At 35.6% G+C, this 25,625-nt stretch overlaps 2 protein-coding genes across 2 annotated transcripts; one reads left to right on the forward strand and one right to left on the reverse strand.

Moving 5' to 3' along the window:
- Positions 1 to 283: 283 nt before the first annotated feature.
- Positions 284 to 3,570, forward strand: LOC105332674 (uncharacterized). Its single transcript, XM_011435348.4, has 2 exons — positions 284 to 458; positions 1,133 to 3,570. The coding sequence occupies exon 2, from the start codon at positions 1,149 to 1,151 to the stop codon at positions 2,517 to 2,519; it is 1,371 nt and encodes a 456-aa protein (XP_011433650.3). The 5' UTR covers positions 284 to 458; positions 1,133 to 1,148; the 3' UTR covers positions 2,520 to 3,570.
- A 1,267-nt stretch (positions 3,571 to 4,837) lies between these two features.
- Positions 4,838 to 23,352, reverse strand: LOC105332675 (structural maintenance of chromosomes protein 4). Its single transcript, XM_034471880.2, has 26 exons — positions 23,195 to 23,352; positions 22,647 to 22,789; positions 22,365 to 22,559; positions 21,769 to 21,948; positions 21,384 to 21,548; positions 20,580 to 20,707; positions 20,215 to 20,355; positions 19,932 to 20,082; positions 19,424 to 19,567; positions 18,888 to 18,965; positions 18,253 to 18,374; positions 18,022 to 18,130; positions 17,603 to 17,734; positions 13,439 to 13,641; positions 13,063 to 13,247; positions 12,848 to 12,957; positions 12,636 to 12,758; positions 12,312 to 12,438; positions 12,159 to 12,210; positions 11,730 to 11,867; positions 11,163 to 11,307; positions 10,646 to 10,819; positions 9,952 to 10,131; positions 6,603 to 6,835; positions 6,148 to 6,331; positions 4,838 to 5,929 (listed from the first exon to the last, which is right to left on the reverse strand). The coding sequence occupies exons 1-26, from the start codon at positions 23,256 to 23,258 to the stop codon at positions 5,762 to 5,764; spliced, it is 3,774 nt and encodes a 1,257-aa protein (XP_034327771.2). The 5' UTR covers positions 23,259 to 23,352; the 3' UTR covers positions 4,838 to 5,761.
- Between the last annotated feature and the right edge of the window lie 2,273 nt (positions 23,353 to 25,625).

Here is a 25,625-nt window from a genome sequence, read left to right on the forward strand (position 1 = left end):
TAAAACTTATTTGGAGGCTCTCAATGGTAGGTTAATATCAATTTACTGTTACCACATAATTAAAAGCCGCAAAACATCTAAATCAAGCAATCATAATTATGTGTCTCATCAAATTTCTAATTACCCTAAGGTGTTATAACTCATTATTTGGAGGCTCTCCATGCTGATATCAATTTACTGTTACCACATAATTAATAGGCGCGAAACATCTCGGGGCGAAACGTCTCAGCGCGAAAGGTCTTTAGGGGCGAACCGTCCCGCACTCGATCAATCTGTGTCAATTTGACACTTGAAAAGGGACTATTTTATAAAACCAATTTTAAACACTGTAGCGACTAAGACAGAAAAACATAAATAAAACTCGTTCCGGATACTAAATACGTTCCAGTTCCGGGAGATTCCTGTGGTTCAGTCCACTGTCTATACGATGCTCCTGTACAGTCAGTCGTAGTTTTGTGGTAATTACTGATCATTATTTCCTTTTATTCTATGCAACGGTACATGCGTGTTGCATGTGACTGCATGATTGAAAACAAATGCATTGTTCAATATGTCAATGTAAGTGGTTCATGTGCTGCAATTTTACTATACATACACAGCATAAAGGGACGTTTAAATACTATTACAAAGTACATATACGTCCTATCCAATATACTTTGTGTATTCGTCCTATACTATATACTTAGTATATACGTTCTTGCTACAGATACAGATCATTTATTTCTAATTCAGAGTCCAGAACAGACAAGTACATGACATATTATAATTACAAGAGAAAGACATGCCAATGAATAGTGTAAAAATTATTAAAGTACATAACAATTATAGAAATTTTGGAAATGTGCTTTAATTAACTGAAATATTTCTTTTCTTTGGTGATCATATTTTTCACAAGTAATCAAAAAATGATCGAGTTTCATCATCTACATGTATTCTGTCAAAATTACATCTATAACCAGAGACATAAATAACAAATGTTATTCTTGTCTCTGCTATTACATAATCTATCTTCTCTAGGGATGTCGGTAAATCTTCCTACTTCACTTTGCAGCCTGTGACAGGAAATTCTTATTTTACATAGAGATTTCCTGTGATGGTAAGATAATGTTTAAACAAAAAATTTCTTTTTTAGATAAATGTTTTGAAATATGCCTTCGCATAAGAAAATAGTTCCAAAAAAGCGCCAGTCTCTACACGTATGGAAACAGAAGGAGACTAAGGAGAATTCAACCAGAAAAAGTGATGATGTTTCACAGAAAACACACTGCTTTCTGTGCAATGAAGGTCTTATTGAAGTTCATCCTGTTGGAAACAGTGAGACAACTGTAATACATGGATGTACAATTTGCCAGTTCCGATATTTAGGCATTAAAGATGGCGAGCTTGTGACTATGTACTGTATCTACTGTTACCAGAACTTTAGCAATAGCAAAAACTTTCAGGAACATACTACGAAAGAACATTCTTGTTTTCTTAAAAATTCATCACCTGACAGTATACGACTAACCAGACAGAATTCATGTGCCAGTGATACAACAACAGTTCTCTCTGACACAGAGGCGCCATCGGAAGAAAGCTCGCTGAAGAGAGACGACACGATCATACTGGAAGTTCTGGATGATAATGTTACAAAATCTGATCAAGTCTTGATCACTGGATCTTCATCCATGGAAAGGATTCCTACTATTGATTTGCAAGCATTGTGTCAGAACATTATTGGATCCCAGAGGTCTTCAATGGGTAAGCTTGCCAGTGATGATACCATTGACCGCATCCTCCCTGGGTTCAGCATGTCCCTCATTAACCTTCTACAAGATGATCAGGTATTGGTGCTCAATGATCCAAAGCAAGGAGCATCATTCCAGATTCGAAGAACCCCAAGTTTGTCCACTCCTACTGTTGACATCAACATAGTTCAAGAAACTCCCTCAAATTCGGAAAGCGAGAGTTCAAGGCAGAGAACATCAGAGGAACAAAATCAACCACCAAAGGAAAGTGTTGCCATCTCAAGACCAACGCGTAAAAGGCGATCTTGCGCCAAGGTAGAGGATGAAGCACAAAAGAAGAGGGGAAGACATGTTGAAAGGGAGATCCACAAATGCCCAGATTGTGACAAGACATTTAGTCGGCGATATAACTTGAAAATTCATCGCTATGTTCATTCAGAGCAAAAGAAATTGGAGTGCACCCAGTGTAAACAACAGTTCAAGCACGTCAGTTTACTCCGTAATCACATGCGGATAAAGCACGAAGGTGTAAAGCCTTATAAGTGTGATAAATGCGGCCAGGGCTTCATTCAGAATAACTACCTCCAGCGTCATATGTTGCTTCACACTTCTGAGGTTTGCAAATGTTGTAATAAGAAGTTTGAGACACGGAGGGAATTCAATGCCCATGTAAGAAAGGTCCATGTTCGCCCGGATTCCTCAAAATACTGTCAGGCGTGTGATGAAACCTTTGTTTCATTGCTGGAACTCTCAAGGCATTTACTGGGGGTAACTGCAGATAGTTCAGAGTAAAATCATTGCACCTGGGGCTTATGATACCCATTAAATAACATACAATGTAGATCTGTTGATAGATAAGATTGTACATTTTTTACATGCATGTCACAATATGAAATTAGACCCCAAAATATGACTTAATAGCCAAATTAATGTAGTCTAAGTACTTGTTCTACGATAAAATTGTGAAAAAGTATTACATATAGGTTGTTACATACACTCACAACTGTTACAACTCAACTATCCTTATTTTTCATCTAGTTGGCATCTTTGCTAGCCAAGGGTTTCTGATTTGCACTGCTTCTCACAAACAAGCGGTACGGATCAGAAACCCTTGGCTTGCAAAGATGTCTTGTTGGATAATTTTTTAGAAATAGGTATTGAAATAATTACTTTTGGCAAGTTCTTGAAGTTTGCCTTCTATCAGTATAAAAATATTTTTAAAGCTAACCATCGAAAAATTTAAAAAATATTGACATCAATCAAAATATGGATGAAAAAAATAAGAGATCAAGTCATCCCCCAGAAATTATCTCTGCAAAAAATTATTATGAAAAAGGGTGGAGGGTTATAGTAAGGAGCTTTGTATTTTCACAATTAGATTGGTCATTTGCAAAAGTCAATTCTATATGTTTACTTTTAATGACCCCTGTATTCTTTCCATGCCTTTGTACGGGATGGGAGAAATAATGACGGACCAGACCGGGATTCGAACCCTGAATCTCTGGTTAGGTGCTCTACTAAATGAGCTATCTGGTGCGGGTATTCGAACTGGTCTGACTGGTCTGACCGTCACACCTTTATAACGTCAAATAACAAATTATTCCCGGAATTCATAGAGCAGCATAGAAAATAGTCTTATGATGTTATTTCCCTTTGAGGAGACAGAGATTTGATGCTTAATTTTTGTTGACAATAGTATGAACTGTTACTTAGTTTGTGTAAAGGTTTCTGGTACCTTTTTATGGATCGATACCAAAACTTTACACATGGCATATTCTTGACTCGATCAAATCTTCCATCACATTTCCTAACATTGATTTTCATTAAAGAGAGCATAAACCTGTGTGATTTTGTTTTCATTCCACAATTTTTGTTACATAGAAAATTTGTTTCATGTTTCAGAGCATTTAAACGAGTCATTTTTAAACTTTTTTTTTAAAACTCAGTGTTGATTTTTTTTATTTTGAATAGATGATCTCCAGTGAGTATATGTACATGGATATACCTGTAGAAATAGCTATAGTCTGTCCCAAGATATATATGAGGCACATTTTCTTAAATTGTACTATCTTTATAAATACCTCTGGGTTCAAATGATGTTCATTCAAAAGTATGAAAATTTTGAGAGAATCCCAAAGAGAAAAGATGTAAACATTCCCCATTATAAATGATTTAAATCTCTAGGTTTTCCTTTCTGTGAATTTTTCAGAGTGAAAAACAATGTGTCAATGAAGCTATCTTGGAAATTTTCCCTTTCATCAATTTCAATTGCACTTCTCCCTCAGGTATGTGCACATCCAAATGTGCAGTATAAATATCTTGGGACAGACTTAGGTGGTGTCTCTCACTTAGTGTTGATTACTAGCATCATGGCTGCCCTGGTGAATTTGTCCAAAACGGTTCTAATTAACCACTGCATAGATTTTTTTCTGATGTGTATAAAATTTGTCCACGATACAGAGATGTGCAGCTTGTGTGGACATTTTACACAAGAAAGTTTAGAAGGGTTTAGAATAGAATTGACATGTCTATTCAGCTCTCCCTGACTATTCATCAGCTCATACTGGAAATGTTGCATTTAGCTTATAATATTTGGTGGATATTGAATTTTCAACTAGTTCTGACAGATTTAACTAATTTTTCTTAAAGTGCATTCAGTCAGCAATGTTTTTGACTCGGCAGACGCTAAACAGAATATTCAGCTAAATGCAATACGTGTACAGTGCTTGGCACAATGGTTGCATGTGAAATGAAGATTTATCTGTTGACCCAGATTTGAGTTGCAGGCAAAGGTCATGTCTCCATCAAAATGGCACTCATTAACAAGCCATAAATAAGGGTAAAAGTCGTCTTGGACAGTTCTATCAGATAGTTGAAACCAGTTTTTGCATTCACGCCAGCTTAAAGAAAATATGGCAATGGTACAACTGTTATACTTCAAAAGCCACTGTCTATGATCAGACCAATTCATTAAGTGCTAGCCTGATTCCCATCTTATGGTTTGGCAGGATTCTATACCCTGTATACATCTTTTACATTACTATGTTATTGTGTTGTACTATCTATAAAAAAAAAAAAAATAGATATATTGAATAGTAGATGGAACAATGTTCTGTCTTAATTTTTATTCATATTGCAGCAACATCTCTTCCTTTTTTCCATAAATAAAGATTTTGTAAAACAATTATGCATTAAAATAGTTCGAGAAAGATGCAGAAAATGAGAGGGATAGGCAAGAACAAAAAGTTACATGTTTTTAGATTCACATCTTTTTTTTACAGTCTCAAAGCAGAACTTTTACTCAAATATTGTTGATGAAATGAATACAAATTCCATAATTGCTGATGGGACGAGTACAAGGCAACATATAATCATGGAACACATTTGTGGTTTAAAATAATCTTTCATCTGTTTTTATGAATAGTACATACTACACTGCATTTAAAATAATGAATATTAGATAGAAAAATTTTTGTTTTTAATTTTTATTCATATTGCAGACAGTATAACCATCTTGTCCATAAATAAAAGATTTGTAAAACAATATGCATTTATATAGTTAGAGAAAGATGCAGAAAAGGAGAAGAGTGATAAATTACATGTTATTTGATTGACATCCTTTTTACACCCTCAAAACAAAAACTTTCGCTCTAAAAGTTTAGATGACATGAGTACATGGCAATGTATAATCACTGAACACATTTGTGGTTTAAAATAATGTTTCATCTGGTTTATGAAAAGTACATACTACACTGCTTTTAATATAAAATTAGTTTACAAGTGCAGCATAAAACTTTAAATATGTACAACTACATATAACCAACCCCATAGCAAGTATCTTGGAGGATTCTCCTACAGGTTTGTATACCATGCTCAGAAGGACACTTGACACAGGGCTTTTGAACAGGTGCCCCTTCACAACTAAAGAACAGGTAGGACTTTCACACATGTTTATATTTTGATCCCTCTTGATCATATATTTATAGATGAACAGGTGTCCCTGTTTATCAGTTGATCAGCAATCTGACTTCGCCTCAGCTGTTAGCGTTGACTTCCTGTAGGGGCAGGATGAGGTTGTTGGGGTTGACGGTCACCGACTTGGTACAGTTGTCTGTCTTGTAGATCCCCACCAGTCGATCGGCCAACTCAAACATGTTGTTCCTGAGCGAGATGATGATAAACTGGGCATTTCTAGTCCTCTCCTGAAAAACACAACAACACACTTTACAAGGACTCAATGATATTTCTTGTTACAGTGCAACTTAATTTCAAGCAAATACATCCTTTTAATAATAGCAAGTTGCCATTATTCAATAGGCTAAATAGTATAAGGTATAAATTAAATGGCTTTATACCCCCATCAAAAGGGGGGGGGGGGAAATCAGTCTTAATGTAATCATTTCATAAAAATTAATCGTACCTTAATGTAATTAGCAACAATGGAGACATTTTTGAAATCCAGGGCAGCATCGATCTCATCCATGACATAGAGGGGTGTGGGTTTGTAGTGATGGAGAGCGAAGACCAGGGCCAGGGAGCTTAGGGTCTTCTCTCCCCCCGACAGGTTAGAGATGTTCTTCCACGACTTTTTGGGAGGCCGCACACTGCAAAGAAAACATTAATATGTGGTTCATGTATCATCATAAAAAGGCATGGCAATATTGAAAATATTATGAAATGTGCGATTGATGAAAAATGGTCAAGCTCATAGCACAAAGAGAACATTGTTTTAATATGCTGTTACATCCACCAGCACACTTACTGGTCTCCTTGTTCTTAATTAAAAAATATAAACAACAACAACTGTTCACCCCTGTCTCACGTTATTAATTATTAGGTGTGTAAAATATACATTATAAAGTTTAACTAGTTTACCTGAACACGATGCCCTCAGAGAACGGGTCGAGGGAGTCGACCAGCTCCAGCTCTGCGTCTCCGCCCAGCGTAATCATCTGGTACATCTCCTTCAGCTTGTTAGTGATGACCGAGAACCCTGCCATGAACTCGTCCAATCGCTGCTTACGCAGCTCCTCGAAGTACTTCCTCTGCTGGTCCCGCAGGTCCGTGATTTTGTCGAGTTCTCCGACCCTCTGTAGATACAGCTCCTCCTATTACAGACAAAGAAGAGATATTGGTAAACTTTACAAGATGGTGGGTCTGTAAAAATGCAGATTGGGGAATCAGGTTTCATAGGACATAAATGTAGATTAGAATTGTGATGTTTGAAAATTGACTTACAGAGCATCAATAAAGGAATGAAAAAAGCAGCAAGATTTTTCACAGAACACAGAAAGTATCTGGTTTTGAAGTGCAAATCATGGAAAGTGTCTGCTTTTGAAATGCACAAGCGTCTATCATAACAATTGTCGGTATCTTGTTTTGAAGTGCAAAAAAGCCTATCAAGGCAAACATACACCTAACTTTGCTAAAATAATGCTTTTATCAAATATCATGAGAGGGTATCTGTTGGGAATTTTAGAAAGTTTTACAACATATAAAATGCACATTCAAGATTCTATAGCAATCTGATAATGGATCTGTGCATTTAAGTTTAGGTTTTGAACCTGTTATGCAATAAATCCAATAAATCAAAGTTTACTTAGTGGTTTACTTAGTGTGTCCATGGTGTATGCCTGTGAATGTAATTCTAATTCTCAATATACACAATATGCATCAATGGTCACAGCATGAAAATTTGGTATGTTTTGTCTTAACTATCTATGAACTCATGAGCATTGTATCAAAACCTCCCTTTCAAAGAAATTGTTGAAAGCACACATCAAATGTGCAAATAAAAAGGAGTGTTGATGTTTCCATGCTCTGGGTTTAGTTACCAATGTATGAATTATAATTTTTTCTCTTCCTCAAGTGTTGGACAGATTGGTATAAAAAGCAGTCAACCAAAAGCAAGATTTATGCATGTGTCATTACCGGTCAAATTTCTCAATCACTAAGCAAGACATTGGCCAATATTGCAATCTTGTGCTTTCGGAAGCAAATCTCAAACTGGACACATTCCATAGTAAATGTTGGACATGTGATAACATTAAAATTTTCAAGATATCTATGTAGAAATAAAACAGTTCTGAAGCTTCAATAAGTGATCTTTAGTATAATTTAACAATTATCAGCAATTTGTAAAGTACTACATTGTAAATCAATCTAATTCATAATTTATTTACTGTCAGAGAAAAGACTTCTAGCCAAAACTTAAAAGTTCTCTGTCAGGTAGCTTTTGTGGGTCTGTGAAGCCATCAAAGCGTGCTGTGATATGGTCAGTAACTCACACATCACAACAACTTTGATTGGTCCACACCACACATTTCCACTATCCATGTTCCTCTCTTGTTGAGACTCCCTGGACGATTGATAGCAATGTGGTCAGTACCCTTACTTATATACACCTTACCCGAGTAACTCTGTGACACCTGAGTGATTTTACCCCAGGTGAGACCTGAATCTCTACCCTAAAGGGATACTGGCTAAATAAGTCACACCTGTCAACCCTCCCCATAGGTAATGAGTAATTAATAAAACTCAAACTGGATTAGCGGGTTACACCTGTTATATCTATAACTTAATCAACAGGCAAATTCCCTCAGGACTCCTGCTGTGTGGCAATTAGTGCACCTAATCAGGTGAAAAAAAATCAAGTCTGAAGCCCTTAAATTATTTGTTGTAATAAATCAAGAGTGTAATTGACAGCCAATTCAAAATATACTCTTGTCACAATTTTAAAACATACATGTGACATGTTTAAGTAATTAATCATCAAACTGAACTTAGATATTTTACTGAGCCAATACCAACTGTGTACTAATTTCAAAATAATGAGGTACCAAACAAATATATAATCAATATTTCTGTTCAATCTCAATGAAAATTACTGAATCTTTACCAAAAAATACTGGAACCCATGTCCTTTTATTTCATATTAATCTTAATTATTTTATATTAATACTAATTATTTCATATTAATACTAAGAAATTGATATCTACATCCTAGTACTGGTGATATAATAATGATTCTACAATCTACATGAAAAAATGACCATAACAAACTGTCAAGCATCTCAAAAATCCTTAAATGAAATACAAATTCAAAGCAGAGCAAGACGGACCTCTAAAAATATAGTGGTAGGATTAGGTGCCTAGGAAGAGTGAGCATCCTCTGCTGACAGGTCACATCTGCCATGTGCTCTCTGTCGTAATTGGGAAAAACCCAGGAAAGTTCGTAGTGAAGTGAATTCCAATAGAAACATATATGCTCTTAGGATTTTTGTTTTTAACTGTGCACGAACATTCAACATTTAACCGCTTTTCTAAATTAACAGCACCTGACTAATCACAAATGATGATTATTTTTTTTTAATAAATGTGAAAAATATATATTGATACTGCATTTGCATTTAATTCCCAAACTTTAAAATAAAGAGGCATTATATAAATGGAAAGCCTTTTCATCATTTAATGCCTAAATGACAATTTGAAAGACGAGTGCTCCTGATCCAGACATGTATGAAGACAATGAAGTTCCAGCCATCAAAGCGTGCTGTGATCTGAATTATCTGGTCACAGTTCACAGCAGCTTTGACTGACAGACACGCATCAAAGAATTCTGGTCATCGAGAGGAGTACTTCACAATAATACAAGTGTATGGATCAAACACTTATCCAGCTTCTAATGATGGCTGCATCACAAATATATACAAAGTGTGCAACTAAAAATGTAATTCTAATTTTGCTCATTTAATTCACCAAAACTATGTCAACAAAAAATTGGACTTAACCAAAAATTGGACTTTTTAATTTGATTCGTTTGTTATCCCTAGGTCATTTTGTTGAACATGAGTTAATAAGGTCAGTGATTAGATTGTTATCTCGCCCATTAAACCAACCAGCCTACATTGACACTTCTTTGAACATTTAATGGCCGATGACTTTTCTCTACATCATTATGTCATTTTTCCTGTCATTTTTACTCTAGACTTGTGTTCACTGAATGTCCTCACAATTATACAAGAAAATATGTGACAATTTCATGGAACTGTTTCAATTATTACAGACAGGGATTCATAAGAGATAACTAACCTTTCAAATTCACAAGTATATATTATATGAACTACAGAGTTAAATAACTTTACCAAATTGATGCTTGAATTTCACTAAAAGAATGCTATTTAGAAGAGTTACACATTCAGCTTTGGTTAAGACCTTCACCAACCTTTTTGCGGTATTCGGCGATGGCGGCCATGTTGGGCTTCATTTGAGCCAATTTCTCCTCCAGGACGGTGATCTCATATTGCACCCCCTCCTTGTCAATGTCGGTCAAGGACTCAGGGGTCAGCTCGGTCAACTCTCCCACCTCCTTACCATCAATGGGGGTCAGGGATAGGCCACTCATCTGTGAAGGTATAACATGGATCATATCTCACAGACCTTTGCAACCTTCATCGTCACTTTTACCTCTTTTACACATTTTCCTGTCCCATTAGCCTTTAACATTGACTTGAGCTTACCATTTTATACCTCTTTATTTTTTTAAGACAACCCCCCTCCCCATGCTATCATACTATATAAAATTTTTCATCTATCTTTGTTTCCAAGCTACATGTTATTCTTTTTCACTCTTATAGACCAGTATACAATCAGCTCTCATTATCCCTGTGTTTTTTATGTTACCTTTTTTTCACCCCCACCCTGTAAGTCTATAGCTGTGTTACCTCCTTTTCACCCCCACCCTATAAGTCTATAGCTGTGTGTATTTATCCGTGTTTTGAATGTTACCTTTTTTTCACCCCCACCCTGTAAGTCTATAGCTGTCTGTATTTATCCCTGTGTTTTGTATGTTACCTCTTTTTTACCCCCACCCTGTAAGTCTATAGCTGTCTGTATTTATCTCAGTGTTCTGTAGTTACCTCTTTCCTCCAGTGTTTGACCTTCAGCTTGTTGCTCTTGACGATGCCCTCGATCCGCTCCAGCTCGTGTCGTACATCCACCACATCCTTCTGAAGGTCGTTCTCCTCCTGCTCCAGCTTACCGATCTCCGACTGTACACCATTCAGAACCACCTCGGACTCCTTCATCTTGTCCTGTTAGTATCAAATTTATTTATCAATACTGCTCTGTTTCTTCCATCAGGTATTGCAGATGATGAATATGAAGTGTTCATTAAAACTACTAATTACAAAGTATCTGGTGAAAATGATAACACAACTAGTAGATTTAATTCATTGACTCTAATCTTTCTTTGAGAGTTGAAATAACTTACTGTCACTTGCTAAACGTTCTTGAATAAACCTCAAATCTTTGACAAAATCAGAAATCTAAACAATATACAGGACCTATCCCACAAAGAGTTTGATTTTGAATGTGAGATACACCTAAAGATAAGAGTTTGAAGGGTTAGAGTTCCTATGAATAATTTGGGCCGACCTGAGCATCCTTGTAGGCCTTTAACACAGTCGTAGCTTCATTCTCTAGGGTCTCTAACTGGGCCTGTAGCTCTGTAATCTTGTTCTTGTTCTCCTCTATGTCTTCCTCAGCTGTTTTTACTTTCTCTTCAGCTTTTTTTAAGTTCCTGAGCAATTCAAGGGAAATTGTAGATGAATGAGATAGATGGAAATTGTAGATGAGATAGAGTGAAATGAAAGAAAAACATATAAATATGGAATTGGCCATAATGTAAATCAAACATCTTTACTAAACACATTTTCTAGAACAACAATTTCATCGATGAAGTGTGAATACGATGCATTAAATGTTGTAGGGCCAGAATGTTAATTTTAATGAATACTGTAAACATACTACATTTGGCTGTGTATTCTATTTAGCGCTTGGCGGAATGCAGGTTTCGCTAAATCAAGAACATCGCTAAATACCATGCATATACATGCATGTATAAAAATAGTACTAATTTCCACCAAATATCATACTCGATAAATATAATACGTTTACAGTATGTACAGGAGAAGACTGACTTATGAGAAGAGTGATCCTCACCTTCCTGCGGTTTTGATTCCGACCTGGGCCTTGGTGATTTGTCCTGTGACCGTGTCTATCTTATTGTTGACAGCATCCACACATGACTGGGCCGCCTTCATCTTCGTTCCTCCAATGTCCATTATCTGCTTGTGAAGTCTACAGAACAAATTACAGATAAACATATGTCAAGTATAGTAAATTAGTCTACTTTTGTAGGTTTGACACAGCATACTTTCAAAAGAATATACATGTACATACACAGAAATTGTAATATCTGCCAGTATATGCATGCTTCATACATTACACATAACCTAAAATGATGAAAAAAATTAAGGGCAAAAAAATCTTTGGTAATGCTACCATCTATATCAATTTGCTCCACTACAGATGTCAGGTGAGCTGATATTTTGATTTTTTGTTGCAGATGAATTTGGTAGATGTTCTTACTTTTGGACTTCAGCCTCCACTTTTGATGCTGCCCCATTTGCCTTGTCAAAGTCTGAATACAACAATATCCATGTATATCCATATAAACAAGACTTAAGTAAATTTAGAAAGCATCAGATATATTCTGAGTATGTGTAATTTCTGAGTTCTGACCTTTGCGATATTGGTTGACCTTGGTCTCTAGATCTTTCAGCTGTTTCTCATCTGGAGCAGCGGCCTTCACCTTCCCTTCCTGCTCTTTGATTTGTGAGGTCAAGGACTTTATTTGCTCTTCTAATGCCTGTGACAGAAATAGCATGCATTTAATAGTTATCTATTAAAGAATAACAAAGCTACCAGAGCATTTATAATTCAATCATTAAACCATTATTTAGCTTGTGCGGATGGTAAAGGCTCATGACAGAAACACAAACATTGATAGTGTAGGTAATGTGGTTTGAATTATAACTTTAGTTCAGTGGATTGGTTAATACTTACTGTGATCTCCATTTCACATTTCTGCAGCTTGTGCTTCATAAAGGACAAGTCCTTCTGGTTCTGCTGGATTACATCCTCCAGTTTCTCTTTGTTGGCCCTGCTTTGTTGAGCATCTGCTGTGACCTAAATCAAAGAGAAAGTATCAGTCTTTAATTTTTGAACCTTTTATAATGGGCATTTCTCACTATGTTTACTGAGTGACAGGTACATACCTTTTCCAGAGAGTTCTCCATGTTGTTGAGTTCTTTAGGATCCACCTCGGATGCTATCGACGACCCCATTCGTCCCCGACATACAGTTTTACCACCCCCGCTCATGGTTCCTAAATAAAATATATTAACATTAATTCTCTTTTATCACAGATTAAAACATATTAGACTTTACATATACAAGACTGTTACATCTGTTGCTGCACCCACACACGTACCTGACTGATCCAGTAGCTGTCCCTGCAGGGTCACGACCCTGTATCTTGTTTTCCCGTACGCAATCCGTGTAGCCTGGTCCAAGTCATTGGCAACCAATGTGTCTCTCAAGGCAAAATAGAATGCTGGGAGAATTTTTTCTTCCTTGGTTTTTACCAAGTCAAAAAGTCTTGGCACGGTTTCAGGACTGTTGAAAAAAAAAAGTTTTAAATGTAAAATTTCAGTTAAGATCATTTGTTCATGTTTATTGGAAAATCTTCATCATTATAAAATTCACAGTGTCTTGGTCATTTCTTCAAAACATATAATGCATAATGTACAATACTATTCCTAGCATTTGTGATATATTTGAAAATAATGCAAAATCAATAAACTCACGTTTGAATTTTCCTTTTGGTGTGTTCCTTCCATCTCTCCATCTTTTCCAGACAGATAAATGTGGCGGCCCCTATGTTGTTCTTCTTCAGGTACTCCACACATTTCTGGGCGGATGTCACGGTATCAACCACGATATGGTCCAACGCTCCACACGCAGTAGATATCGCAACATCGTATTTCATGTCAATAGCTCCAAGGTCCCCCTAAAACAAATTCAACAAGAATAGAATTCCAGGGTCCCCCGCCGGTCAAGCAGTATACTAGTATCGAGTCTATCGACCAAGGCTGATTTAGGAACTTGACCAAGGTATTAGTGGTATAAACATTTGGTATAAATTTAATGAAAATCCGTCAAAATTTGTAGGCATGAGCGCGCTTACAAGGTCAATTTTTGGGAAAAAACGGAGTCATTATTGTGGTCAAAGTCCCATAACTCCAACAAACAAGAGGCCCATGGGCCACATCGCTCACCTGAGGAACAATAGGTATGATAAAATCAGCTTAATGGAGTCATAATACAAACTATCTGGACAATGTACAATAATACATGTAGATCCTGTATAAATAAAATCCATTTTCCCCTGGATATTCTTATGTTTATAATCATCAGTCCCTTTTCTAACAGGATGCTTTTATAGTCATATCATATGTTGAGTATTGCAGTTCTCAAAAAGATCCTTAACAATAGTTTATATATGGGATATAAACGTACATCAACCTCTGAACCTTCTCGTGAGGCCATAGAATTGTCCTGGGGCCAAAGTCTTAACAATTATAAAGAATCATCTGGCTGATAAGTTTCTGAGAAGATTTTTAAAGATTTACCCTATATATTCCTTTGTAAAACTTTGACACCCCCCCCCCCCATTGTGACCCCACCCTACCCTGGGGATCATGATTTTCACAACTTTGAATCTACACTACCTGGGGATGCTTTCACACAAGTTTCAGTTTTCCTGACTGATTAGTTTCTGAGAAGAAGATTGTTAAAGATTTACTCTGTTTATTCCTATGTAAAACATCGATCTCCCATTGTGGCCCTAACCTACCCCCAGGGTTATGATTTTCACAAATGTGAATCTACACTACCTGAGGATGCATCCACACAAGTTTCAGCTTTCCTGGCTAATTAGTTTCTAAGAAGAATTTTTTAAAAGATTTACTCTATATAATTATATATTAAACGTCGATCCCCCATTGTGGCCCGACCCTACCCCCAGGGGTCATTATTTTCACAACTTTGAATCTACACTACCTGAGGATGCTTCCACACAAGTTTCAGCTTTGCCGGCTGATAAGTTTCTGAGAAGAAGATTTTTAAAGATTTACTCTATATTCCTTTGTTAAACTTCGATCCCCCATTGTGGCCCCACCCTACCCCTGGGGTTCATGATTTTCACAACTTTGAATTAACACAACCTGAGGATGCATCCACACAAGTGTCAGCTTTCCTGGCCGATTAGTTTCTGAGAAGATGATTTTTAAAGATTTACTTTATATATTCATATGTTAAACTTCGATCTCCGATTGTGGCCCCACCCTACCCCCGGGGGTCATGATTTTCACAAATTTGAATCTACATTACCTGATGATGCTTTCACACAAGTTTTAGCTTTCCTGGCTGATTAGTTTCTGAGAAGAAGATTTTTAAAGATTTACTCTATTTAATTATTCATTTGTTAATCTTCGACCCCCCCCCCCCCCATTGTGGCCCCACCCTCAGGTGAGCTAAAAAGGTTAAGTTTACAATACAATAAGTTGTTAAAGTTGGTTTCTGGAAGAACAGACTTTGAAAATTTTCTTAATAAATATTGACAATTTTTTTACTTTTCTAATCTTTAGTTTTTAAGATCTGTGTACAAACATATAGAATTGTGAGCAAATCTCTTAATCTTGCTTATAATTCGAAGCTTAACACTCAAATATGGTTAGTAAATAGAAATTGTAAACAATTAAACACAAGAAACATGCACTACATGTATAACAAATAAAGAACACAATTTATTTTTTCGAAATGAATCATATATATACATGTATATACCTACATATTTCCGTCAGCGATATCAAACTCTATTTAAACTGAATAAACTCGAGAAAATGCCGAGCTTCTCAACAAAACCTATTGCATTAATCTACCATTACGCAAAAGATAATGCCGAATTACCGATAGAATGAATTGTATTTCAGTACTTTTTTATACATCAGATTTTGCTTAATTTGCGCAGGTAAACAGTTAACTGTTTGATTTACCGAAGTCTCTGTTTGATTTGATACGTAAAAATCACGAAATACAGACGATAGTTTCCATGTTACAAAGCATAAATAATGAAAACGAAACGAAAATCAGAAGAAGCTAACACCAACGTCATGTGTGAAAACTGTCAACGCATTGAAATTTTTAGCCTCAATTTACTTCACAAAATCGGCACCAATATATTTTGCATGTTTCAAAAATTTCCCTTCATACGCGAACTGTTGCACAACAAGCAAATTCATCATAGTCAGATCGACCCTTTTTCGTATAATGTCATGGCTGCTTTAAACAAAGAACCTCGTTTTAGAAGTATGGAATACGAGTCTTGGTAAAATGGGTATGCAAACCCGGGCCGTGGCAAAATAAAAGCCGGGGCAGATCGGCAATCGTCAATTCCAAATACGCATTATTTTGCAGCAATATTTACAGCGAATACAAATATACTAGTCCATCAAATATCCTGAAATTTTAATGAGATTGGCAGATTAATAACTGCCAATCTTTTGTTTTGCCCTGGCCAAGTCTTGCCTACCCATTTTACCGGATGCCGAACGCGAAGCTGAAACACGCCTTTCCTTTATTATTATTTTCGTAATAACTCAGATTTGAAACAGAATTAGCACTTAATTTTTGCAATTTATATTTTCCTTCCCATAAGGATAATTTATGCCAAACTACGTTGTATTTGCCTCGGTAGTTCTTGAGAAGAAGATTTTTAAAAATGCACCCCCCTTTTTCTACAGTTTCAAGGTTTTCTCCGCTTTGAATAAAGATCGGACTTTTATTTCTGCAATTTATATTCGCCCTCCCATAAGGATGCTTTGTGCTAAATTTGGTTGAAATTGGATTAGCGGTTTTAGAGAAGAAGTTCAAAATGTAAAAAGTTTACAGACGGACGGACGGACGGACAGACAGACGGACAGACGGACGACGGACAAAATGTGATCAGAATAGCTCACTTGAGCTTTCAGCTCAGGTGAGCTAAAAAGTATCGACCAATGCTGATTTTCGAACTTGACCAAAGTATTAGTGGTATAAACATTTGGTATAAATTTAATAAAAATCTGTCAAAATGTGTAGGCATGAGAGCGCTTACAAGGCCAATTTTTGGATAAAACTGAGTCATTATTGTGGTCAAAGTCCCATAACCCCAACAAAAAGTATCGACTAATGCTGATTTTCAAACTTTACCAAGGTAATAGTGGTATAAACATTTGGTATAAATTTAATGAAAATCTGTCAAAATTTGTAGGCATGAGAGCGCTTACAAGGTCAATTTTTGGATAAAACGGAGTCATTATTGCAGTCAAAGTCCCATAACTCCAACAAAAAGTATCGACCAATGCTGATTTTCGAACTTGACCAAGGTAATAGTGTTATAAACATTTGGTATAAATTTAATGAAAATCCGTCAAAATTTGTAGGCATGAGAGCGCTTACAAAAAAGTGTGACGGACGGACGCACGGACACACGGACGCCCGGCCAGCATTTCTATGTCCCCGCTCCGCGTTGCTGCGGGGGACAAAAAATTGATGAAACTTTTGTATATTACAGTCCATACTTCCATACTTATATAGATGCAAATTTAAAGGTCAATTTCCTTATAAATCACTCAGGGGTATAACCAGCTAATGTGAAACTAGTGTAGCTGAAATAAGGTATTGGATTGTTAAATCTATGGATCTGTGTTCTTTTTAATCATTATCCTGACCTATTTAAAAGCCTTCACAGAGTTCAAAGTTTGTCAAAATTAATAATTTTTTTCATATCCTAAATATATCTTTCATTATGCACACATGGCTTCTACATGTATACCAGCCTGCCCATTGAGACCATGCAGTAGTTTGATAAAACTGTTTAATTCTATTATATTCTAAATCTATCTTTGATTCACATGTCTACTACATACCAGCCTGCCATAGAGACCCGGCATCTGACCGCTCTTCTTCAGTGCCATCAGGGAATCAATCACTTTCCCTTTACTCCTGGCTGCCTGCATGGAGCTTCTGGCCTCCTCTACCTTCGCTCTAAGACTTCTTAACTGTAAAATGTCATCAAAATCAGTACTTGGAATTTAATTCAGTTAACATCTTAAATGTACAGTATAAAATGTCTCTTGTTTACATCTCTTTAAATAAGGACCATTACTGATTTTAATGTGACTATTATAGAGTATTTCATGACTACCATTGATGTTAATCTTCTTGATTCTGGTGTTACAACTCTGATATTGATGGAAACTCTGTCCACTGCCGTCTCCAAGTCAGGTAGTGATGATCTTACCTGTTAACTCAGGTATTGCAAAGACTCGGGTATTGATAATCTTACCTGTTCTGAGAGCTTGGAATCACTGTCCACAGCCGTCTCCAGGTCAGACTTGGCTTTCTGTAGAAGCTTCTCCATCTCTGGGATATTCTTCACCAGGTTAGCAGTCTCACTGTTGGAAAAAAAACAGTCAGTAAAGCATTCATATAACTTCAGGGGCCTCATATAGTTAATCATGGATTAAACTGTCAGCCTGGAATACTAAGCACTGAGCAGCTGATGAGAGACGATCACCTTTTTCGGTCCTTCAGCGTGCTCTCAGCCTTGTGTTGGTTTTTCTGCATCTCCTTGAGCTTGCTGGTCTCGCTCTGTTGGTTACTGAGGTAGATATCCAGTTCAGATTGAGCGATGTTTAACTGTAAATAAAATGATAACACAATCTTTCAATTTCAACATTTAACAATGAAAACACAAAATTAAAAGACACAGTGATAAAAGTCTTCAGTTTATCTACAGTACTGGGCCTTGAGCAGTTATTATGGGTAATATTTAATAGTATTATTAAAGAGCAAATTTAGGAAAATCAACATTCTAAACATTTCATGTCTCATATAGTCATACTTTTTCTACTGGTAATATTCTAATGCTCTTTCTAAATTTCATGTATATTTTGAAAATGGGGACAAAGCACCAATTAAAGATAGTGAATAGACACCTTCTAAATATCCTAATCAAAGGACCAGCATTAATAATTTATGTTTGATGTACTCCAACCCAAATTTTTCATGGTGGGAAGGAAGATAGCTCCTTTTTTATGTATTAATTTTGGCCTAGCCTCTGCTTGCTCTCTCCATATATAAACATGTTTTTTTTAGTTTTTGATGAAAACACAAAAGGGGAGCAACGACACCATAAGATATGTGTCCTACCGTAGACTTGGTCTCATTCACTGATTTCTGAAGCTCCAATAATTCTGTTTCCTTCTTGTCTTTTTCTTCTTGCAAACCCTAAAATAAGTTAAAGATATGTGTACATTTTCAAACTGGGTTTTGTTGATTGAATGCTCCAAAACCATCCCAGAACACCTAAAAATTGGAGAGGTCAACTTTTCTTCTATATATTGATTACAGCTCAAATTTCTAGCATTATGAAATCAAATATTTTTAGATATACAGTTAAACTCGTGTAGTACGAACACGGATATTGCGAATTCACGGATATAGCGAAGTCATCTTTGATCCCCAGCTATGTAAATTTAATTAATTTCTTATACGGTTATAACGAATTACGGATATAATGAAGTAATTTCTTAGGTCCCAGTGACTTCGTTATAACCGAGTTTTGCTGTAATATCATAATATTTTTGTTCCAACTAAGAGAACTTGTCTGTTTATTGTTGTTCACAAAGACTGTCTATAACAGACCTATCCATACCTTGGTCTAGAACACACAGAGTAGTTCATACCTTGGTCTCTGTCTTGAGGCTCTCCATGACCGCGGCCAGTTTATCCTCTTCTATCTTTTTGTCCCCCTCTAACTTCTCCAACTTCTTCTTGTGGTCCGTGATGGTCTTCTCCAGCTCTGAAGGCATAAGGGTAAGTTCTTCTACCTGAAACACATTTATTCAAAATGCATTAAATTTATACATCTAATGTAACTCGAAGATTAACCCTATATTTGCTTTGAATATTTATCGATAGCCTTTAGATTCTACAATAAACCATATATATTCCTCCTATATGAATGAAAAAATCAAAGAGGAAATATAAATTGATGAAGGAACCTAAACATTGAAATTACAATTTACTTAAGGACAACCCCCCCCCCCCAAAAATTTTTTAAGGATACATGTTTTACTCTTACATAGGGGTTACACATTCTAGTTCAACAAAGAATGTTAGATATATAAGAAGTCATTATTACAAGTTCAGGTCAACACTAATAGTCCTGATCACTTGTCATTCATTACTTACTCTTTTCTTCTCCTGTTCCAGAGTTTTATCTAATTTTTTTGTCTTTCCCTTGGCGTGTTTTAAATCTTCTCGACACTTCACATCCTGTTTCTCAAAATCTGCAAACTTCTCTTTTGTTTCCTCCACATCCTTGGTTAATTTTTCAAAATCCCTTTACAAAAGAAATATAAATAAATGTACTTGAAAATCTCTCAAGTTCAATAAAAACTCCCATTTAAAATCAACTTTTCCATTAAATAAAAAAAAAAAACCCTCATCAATCAGAGAATACTAAAATACATACTTAACTATCTTTTTACATGCCGTTTCCTTTTCTTTCTTGGCATCAGTAATAACTTTCATTTTGTCATTTACTTCTTTCATTCCTTCATAAATCTTATCATATTCCTCTTGAGCTTTCTTTTCATTCTCTGAACATTCCATTCTACAAACAAGTTTAAAAAAAATTGCAGCTTTCCATATATATCTCAAATATCTTGCACATTATGATAAATGGCTATTACTTGAAAAACTTTTATTCCCAACCACTTAACTTTCACAATTTATCACTGGCAAACTGGATTGCAGCAAATATTTATATGACCAAGACTACATTTATAAATCAGACACAATAGGATGAGACAAATGGGTCATTACAAATAAACTTACACATATTTCTGGTAGATTTTATTTTTGAGATGAACTATTTCATTTTCCATACTTAGGTATTCCACTGCTTCATTTTTGGATCCTTCTAAATCATCCTTTTCCTTTTCCACAGCTTTAACTCTGTTTAGCTGAAATAAGATACAAGGATTGAGTTTAACTACAATTAACAATGACATCAGTTCAGCAAAGCTTATGGTGAGGAAAGTCTTAGTGAGTTAATGTCATCTGAACCTTAACAATGACATCAGTTCAGCAGAGCTTATTGTGAGAAAAGTCTTAAAGGGGCATGGTCACGATTTTGGTCAAAAATCATTTTTCCGGTTTTAATATTTACAATGCTTCAGAAAGGCATTTTTAAAAGGCAACCGAAATTTGAGTGTCATTTGTTGAGTTATAAGCGAGTTACAGAGCTTGAAATTCTTCGTTATGTAAACAAAGCGTTTTGTTTACATTTTGAACGTTGAAGTAAAAATTTCAGTTTTAAACCTTAAACGAATGTGTTAAAGGTTAGGAACTATGTATCTATGCTTAATAAAATAAATAAAAGATAGACAAAGACGCTGGAAAAAGATTTTCTACTGTAATATTGAACCTATGTAAACAAATACAGGGCACGAGCCTTGTTTACATGACAAAGAATTGTGAGCCCTGTATCTTGCTTATTACTCTACGAATGACTCTCAAATTTAATTTGATCATTAAAAATGCATTTCTAAAGCATTGTAAATAATAAAAACATAGAAATAAGAGTTGACCAAAATTGTGACCATGCCCCTTTTAGTAGTAAGATAATGTCAATTGAACCTTTTCGCCACGAAGTTCATTCAGTGTCTCCACCCGCTTGGCCAGAATTTCGATAGGCTCCTTGAATCGATTGCTTCCAATGATGTCTTCCAGAAACTCCAACATTCCATCATCATTCTCGTTCTGACCTTTAGGTTTCATCATTGCTATCTGCTCCACCTCTCCCTGACAAAATAAAACTGTCTCATCATTCTTCACTATACAATCAATCAGTATCCATTATTTTCTGACACCCAGTAACACTCATGATTCATTGTTTTACCCATTTTCTAAAATCACTTCTTCAGACTCCTTACCGTATACTCAATGTTTTATTTTCATTCTATTCTCCCCTGATTTCTGCAATTATTAGGTAAACAAAGATTTGGTCCATGAGGAAATTTACCTGCAGAATCAGGAAGCGGTTGTGATCCAGGTCTATACCACTTCGTCTCAGAATGGTGGCTACCTCTTTGTAGGTCTTACGTTTCCCGTCTACTGTGTAATAAGAACTATTGTCTCTGTGTGCGGTACGGGAGACCACAAACTCCGACCCAGGAACCACTGTGTAATCATTCTCACCATCCTATCAACACAAATAGGTTTTTTTTTTTAAATATGTATTCAGTGAAATCTCTGGGATGGATTTAATATACCACAAATGCTATTTTAAATACAGGCAGGCAGGGAAAAAATTATTTAAAAAATCCAATTCTTTAACATCATTTAATTCAAATGATACCTATATTTAGAAAAGGTTTTAAAATGTGACACTGACAGTTATAGTTAATATTCAAGTTAATAAATTTTAAAATCAAATTGTATTTTTAAACCGTTAGAAAACAAAATATATTTATTACATGGGATCAAACTGTATAAAACACTTTCTTTAAATTTGTACATAGGATACTAAAACATGCAAAAGATTTAAAGCCTAGATGAGGGAAATTAAGCCTACATCCACAATTTACCTACAATATTGATCCAAAATACTGTACTTACCCCGGTATCAATGATCTTTTGGAAGTGTACTCCCACGGTACAGAAGTCCAGGTTCTTGTGGTTCTCACTGTCGTGAATTAACACACTTATCTTCTTGGATCGGATCTTGTTGGCCCGGAAACCAAAAACAAACAGCATGGAGTCTATGACATTTGACTTCCCGCTTCCATTGGGACCCACGATAGATGTGAAACTCTGTAAAACCAAACTTGTCCATTTTATTACTTATTAGTGAATAAACAATTCCATGCATTCAGCCGATAAAACTATCAATCTTCAGACCTTGTGAAAGGGCCCCAATGTTTGAACCCCAGCATAGGATTTGAAATTTTCATTGACAATTTTTGATATCATAAGACGTGGTCCATTCACTTCATAAGATGCCACAGACTCCGGTGCAGGAGGGATTTCTATAGGACCAAAATCTGCAAACAAAAAGTATAAACAAAATGTTTGTTGAAACTTCATATGTATCTTAGTGCAATTTTCACTTAGCTTTTCCAATCTTTTTTTTTTTTTTTGGTGTATAATTACATTAATGTCAACCATCTTTTGACTGTCCTTTATACTGATAACTGATATCTGCATCTGCTTCTTAACTTGACAAATCTTTACAAATACAGTATCTTAATGAAATACACGTTGCGCTTCAAGTACATGCTAAAATTGCTCAAAAAAAAAACAAACAAAAAAAACAGTAAGCGAGTGACAAACACGTTTTTCACTATCAACAACATAAAGTAAACCACAGAATTTACCAAAAATTTCAAACAAAAATTAAGACAAAGAAAAAATGTTAGACAGCGGAAACAGCTTCAAGTTTTTTGTACCTGTTTCCAGATTAACAGGTCTGGAGACTTGCTCTGTGGTTTCTGGGGTCTCGTCGACCTCCATTATGATAAGAAAATTTCTTGGCGCTTTCTTCCCTCTTCAATTCATTTTTGTTGAAAATGGCGCTCAACGAGGGTAAAGAACCGGAAGTCGCTGATTCTTTAATTTGATTGGTGGAAATTGCAGATTACTGGCGGGAAATATAAATTGGAAAGGTGGCTAAAAGAGATGGAGGAAGATGACACCACTTCCAGTGGTTGATCCAGAAATTTCCAAAGAGGTGGGGTGAATATTTTAGAAGTTGATGGTTATGGGGTTGCAACAATAAAACAAATGTTCAATGTGTCTCGCATAGCCCATTAACTCCGTCACTACCCCAACTGACCATTGGCGGACGCGGATCCAGAGGGGGGGGGGGGGGGGGGTTCCGGGGGTCGGAACCCCCCCCCCCTTTCTCTGGGACATATAAAAAAAAATTGAAAACGTTCAATGCCTATTTAAAGGCAATTTTTGCCATTTATAATAGAAATACTGTAATTATTTCAAATAAATGCTTTAAAAATTGCTTATTTAAAGAATATCGTACTGCGTCCCATAATTGTGTTCTTATATGAAAAACCATATCGATTTTTTTATCGAAATAAAGTACATTGTACTCCCCTTCAGCATCTGGTGTTTACTACACTGAGTAAACATGTGGAAAATCACGAAAAAATACACAAAATTAAGCAGTATCGCTAAAAACTTAGATTTATAATAACATCTACGGTACAATTTATTTTCTACTCTATTTCTTAAAAAAAGATTAATTATAGTTCATACAGTTTTGAACTGACAAGCCATCGAGTTAAACGACGTTCAAGTACGAGTACACGCAACCGTTTTACTTTAAAAAGCCGCTTTCAAATGTATTGTTTAGTTAATTAACTAAAGTAATTATAATAGATGAGTTTTACTTCGTTTCATACGAAAAATACAAAGAAAATTACATAACCCGATTATGCGGGTTATGCTATTTTTCTGGAATGCTAGCTACCTCCATGAAACACAAAAGAAAGCCTTTTTTGTTTCCAAGAATCGGAAATTTTGTAACAAAAATACCGTGTAAAGGGTTTATATGTAAATTATTATGAAAATGCCCAACTTTTCAAAACTTTTCTAAATATGATCGCATCTGTACTAGTGCCGAATGATGTAGCGCACCCACTATAGAGGTAACATAAGTTCCCTGGGACGACAATTGCTTTTACCATGCACTGTATTACACATGTACCATCTATTCAGCAGATAAATTATCCCCTTTCTTTTGTCATATCCTATCATTTAGACCTTTATTTAAGAAGGCAATCGATAGAAGTCAAAATCGATAAATAGTTCAGAATTTAAAATCATCAAAGACATAAAAAAGTTACCAAAATATTCATTTTTATAATAGTTTGGCGTAATTAGTCTGAGTTATTTTTTTGTTTTTTAGTGTTTCTTTTCTATCAAGCATAGACATACTTTCTCATTGCTGGAGACTTGAGCTTGAGGCTAGATATTATGCAAGTCTTCCTTACCTAAACCAAAACGGCAAAACGCTCAATAATGCAGTGCACTCTGCTGTTGAAATAGATGTGAAATAGATAGTGATGAGATAAATGTTTATTAAATACAGTTGTATACGCACGGAAAATGTTCAAAAAAGTCCTTGTTTATTGACAAATGATGAATTTTGCACATATTGGTTTTCATGAAATGGACCCCCCCCCCCCTTTTCCAAATTGCTGGATCCGCCTCTGAACTCCGTCACTTTCGGGAAACTCCTCGCCGTTTAAAATCAAGTGCGGTTATGACGTCACTTTTTGCATGTCAGAAATCTTCAATCAAATGTCAACAATTTACAACGGTAAAATTTAAGAATGTGTTCAAACATAACAAAATTACACCTTGTTCATTTTATGCAACAATAATTGCGTGAAATCAGCTAACACTTTTTCATGGGTGCACTAAAATAACGACATTTCTGACATGCGGGCCCATTTGATGATTTACGGTGTTCAGTCATTTTAAGAGAGGTCAAGATGAAACATTTCACATTATTTATTTTTTATTAAGGTTATTAATACATTTTATCAGTCCGCAATATCATTCATGCACTACACTTGATAATAACGTCAAATCGCTCATGCCGTAATTATGTTTGCCTTATACAGGGTTACAGATATATACGGTATGTCGGTATTTAGAATATGCAACATTTATTAAAAATGTAATAAATAAATAATGTACTCATCAATATATTCATTATTGATATGATATTTTTGAAATATGTAAGGACAGAAATCAAACGGCTTCCATACATTCTGAAAAGGTCATTGTGATTGTTGTTACAAGGACCCATTTTTTAATTCTGGCGATCCACTTTGATAAAATTAAATACAATTTAAA

This window comes from Magallana gigas, chromosome 8, assembly GCF_963853765.1.
Source record: "Magallana gigas chromosome 8, xbMagGiga1.1, whole genome shotgun sequence".
Taxonomy (NCBI): domain Eukaryota; kingdom Metazoa; phylum Mollusca; class Bivalvia; order Ostreida; family Ostreidae; genus Magallana; species Magallana gigas.

Coding starts and splice junctions, on each gene's coding strand:
- LOC105332674 (XM_011435348.4), top strand. CDS start 1,149: ATGCCTTCGCATAAGAAAATAGTTCCAAAAAAGCGCCAGTCTCTACAC.
- LOC105332675 (XM_034471880.2), bottom strand. CDS start 23,258: ATGGAGGTCGACGAGACCCCAGAAACCACAGAGCAAGTCTCCAGACCT. Junction 10,820..11,162: donor AGGCCTACAAGGATGCTCAG/GTCGGCCCAAAT, acceptor TGATACTAACAG/GACAAGATGAAGGAGTCCGA. Junction 10,132..10,645: donor TCAAACACTGGAGGAAAGAG/GTAACTACAGAA, acceptor ATACCTTCACAG/ATGAGTGGCCTATCCCTGAC.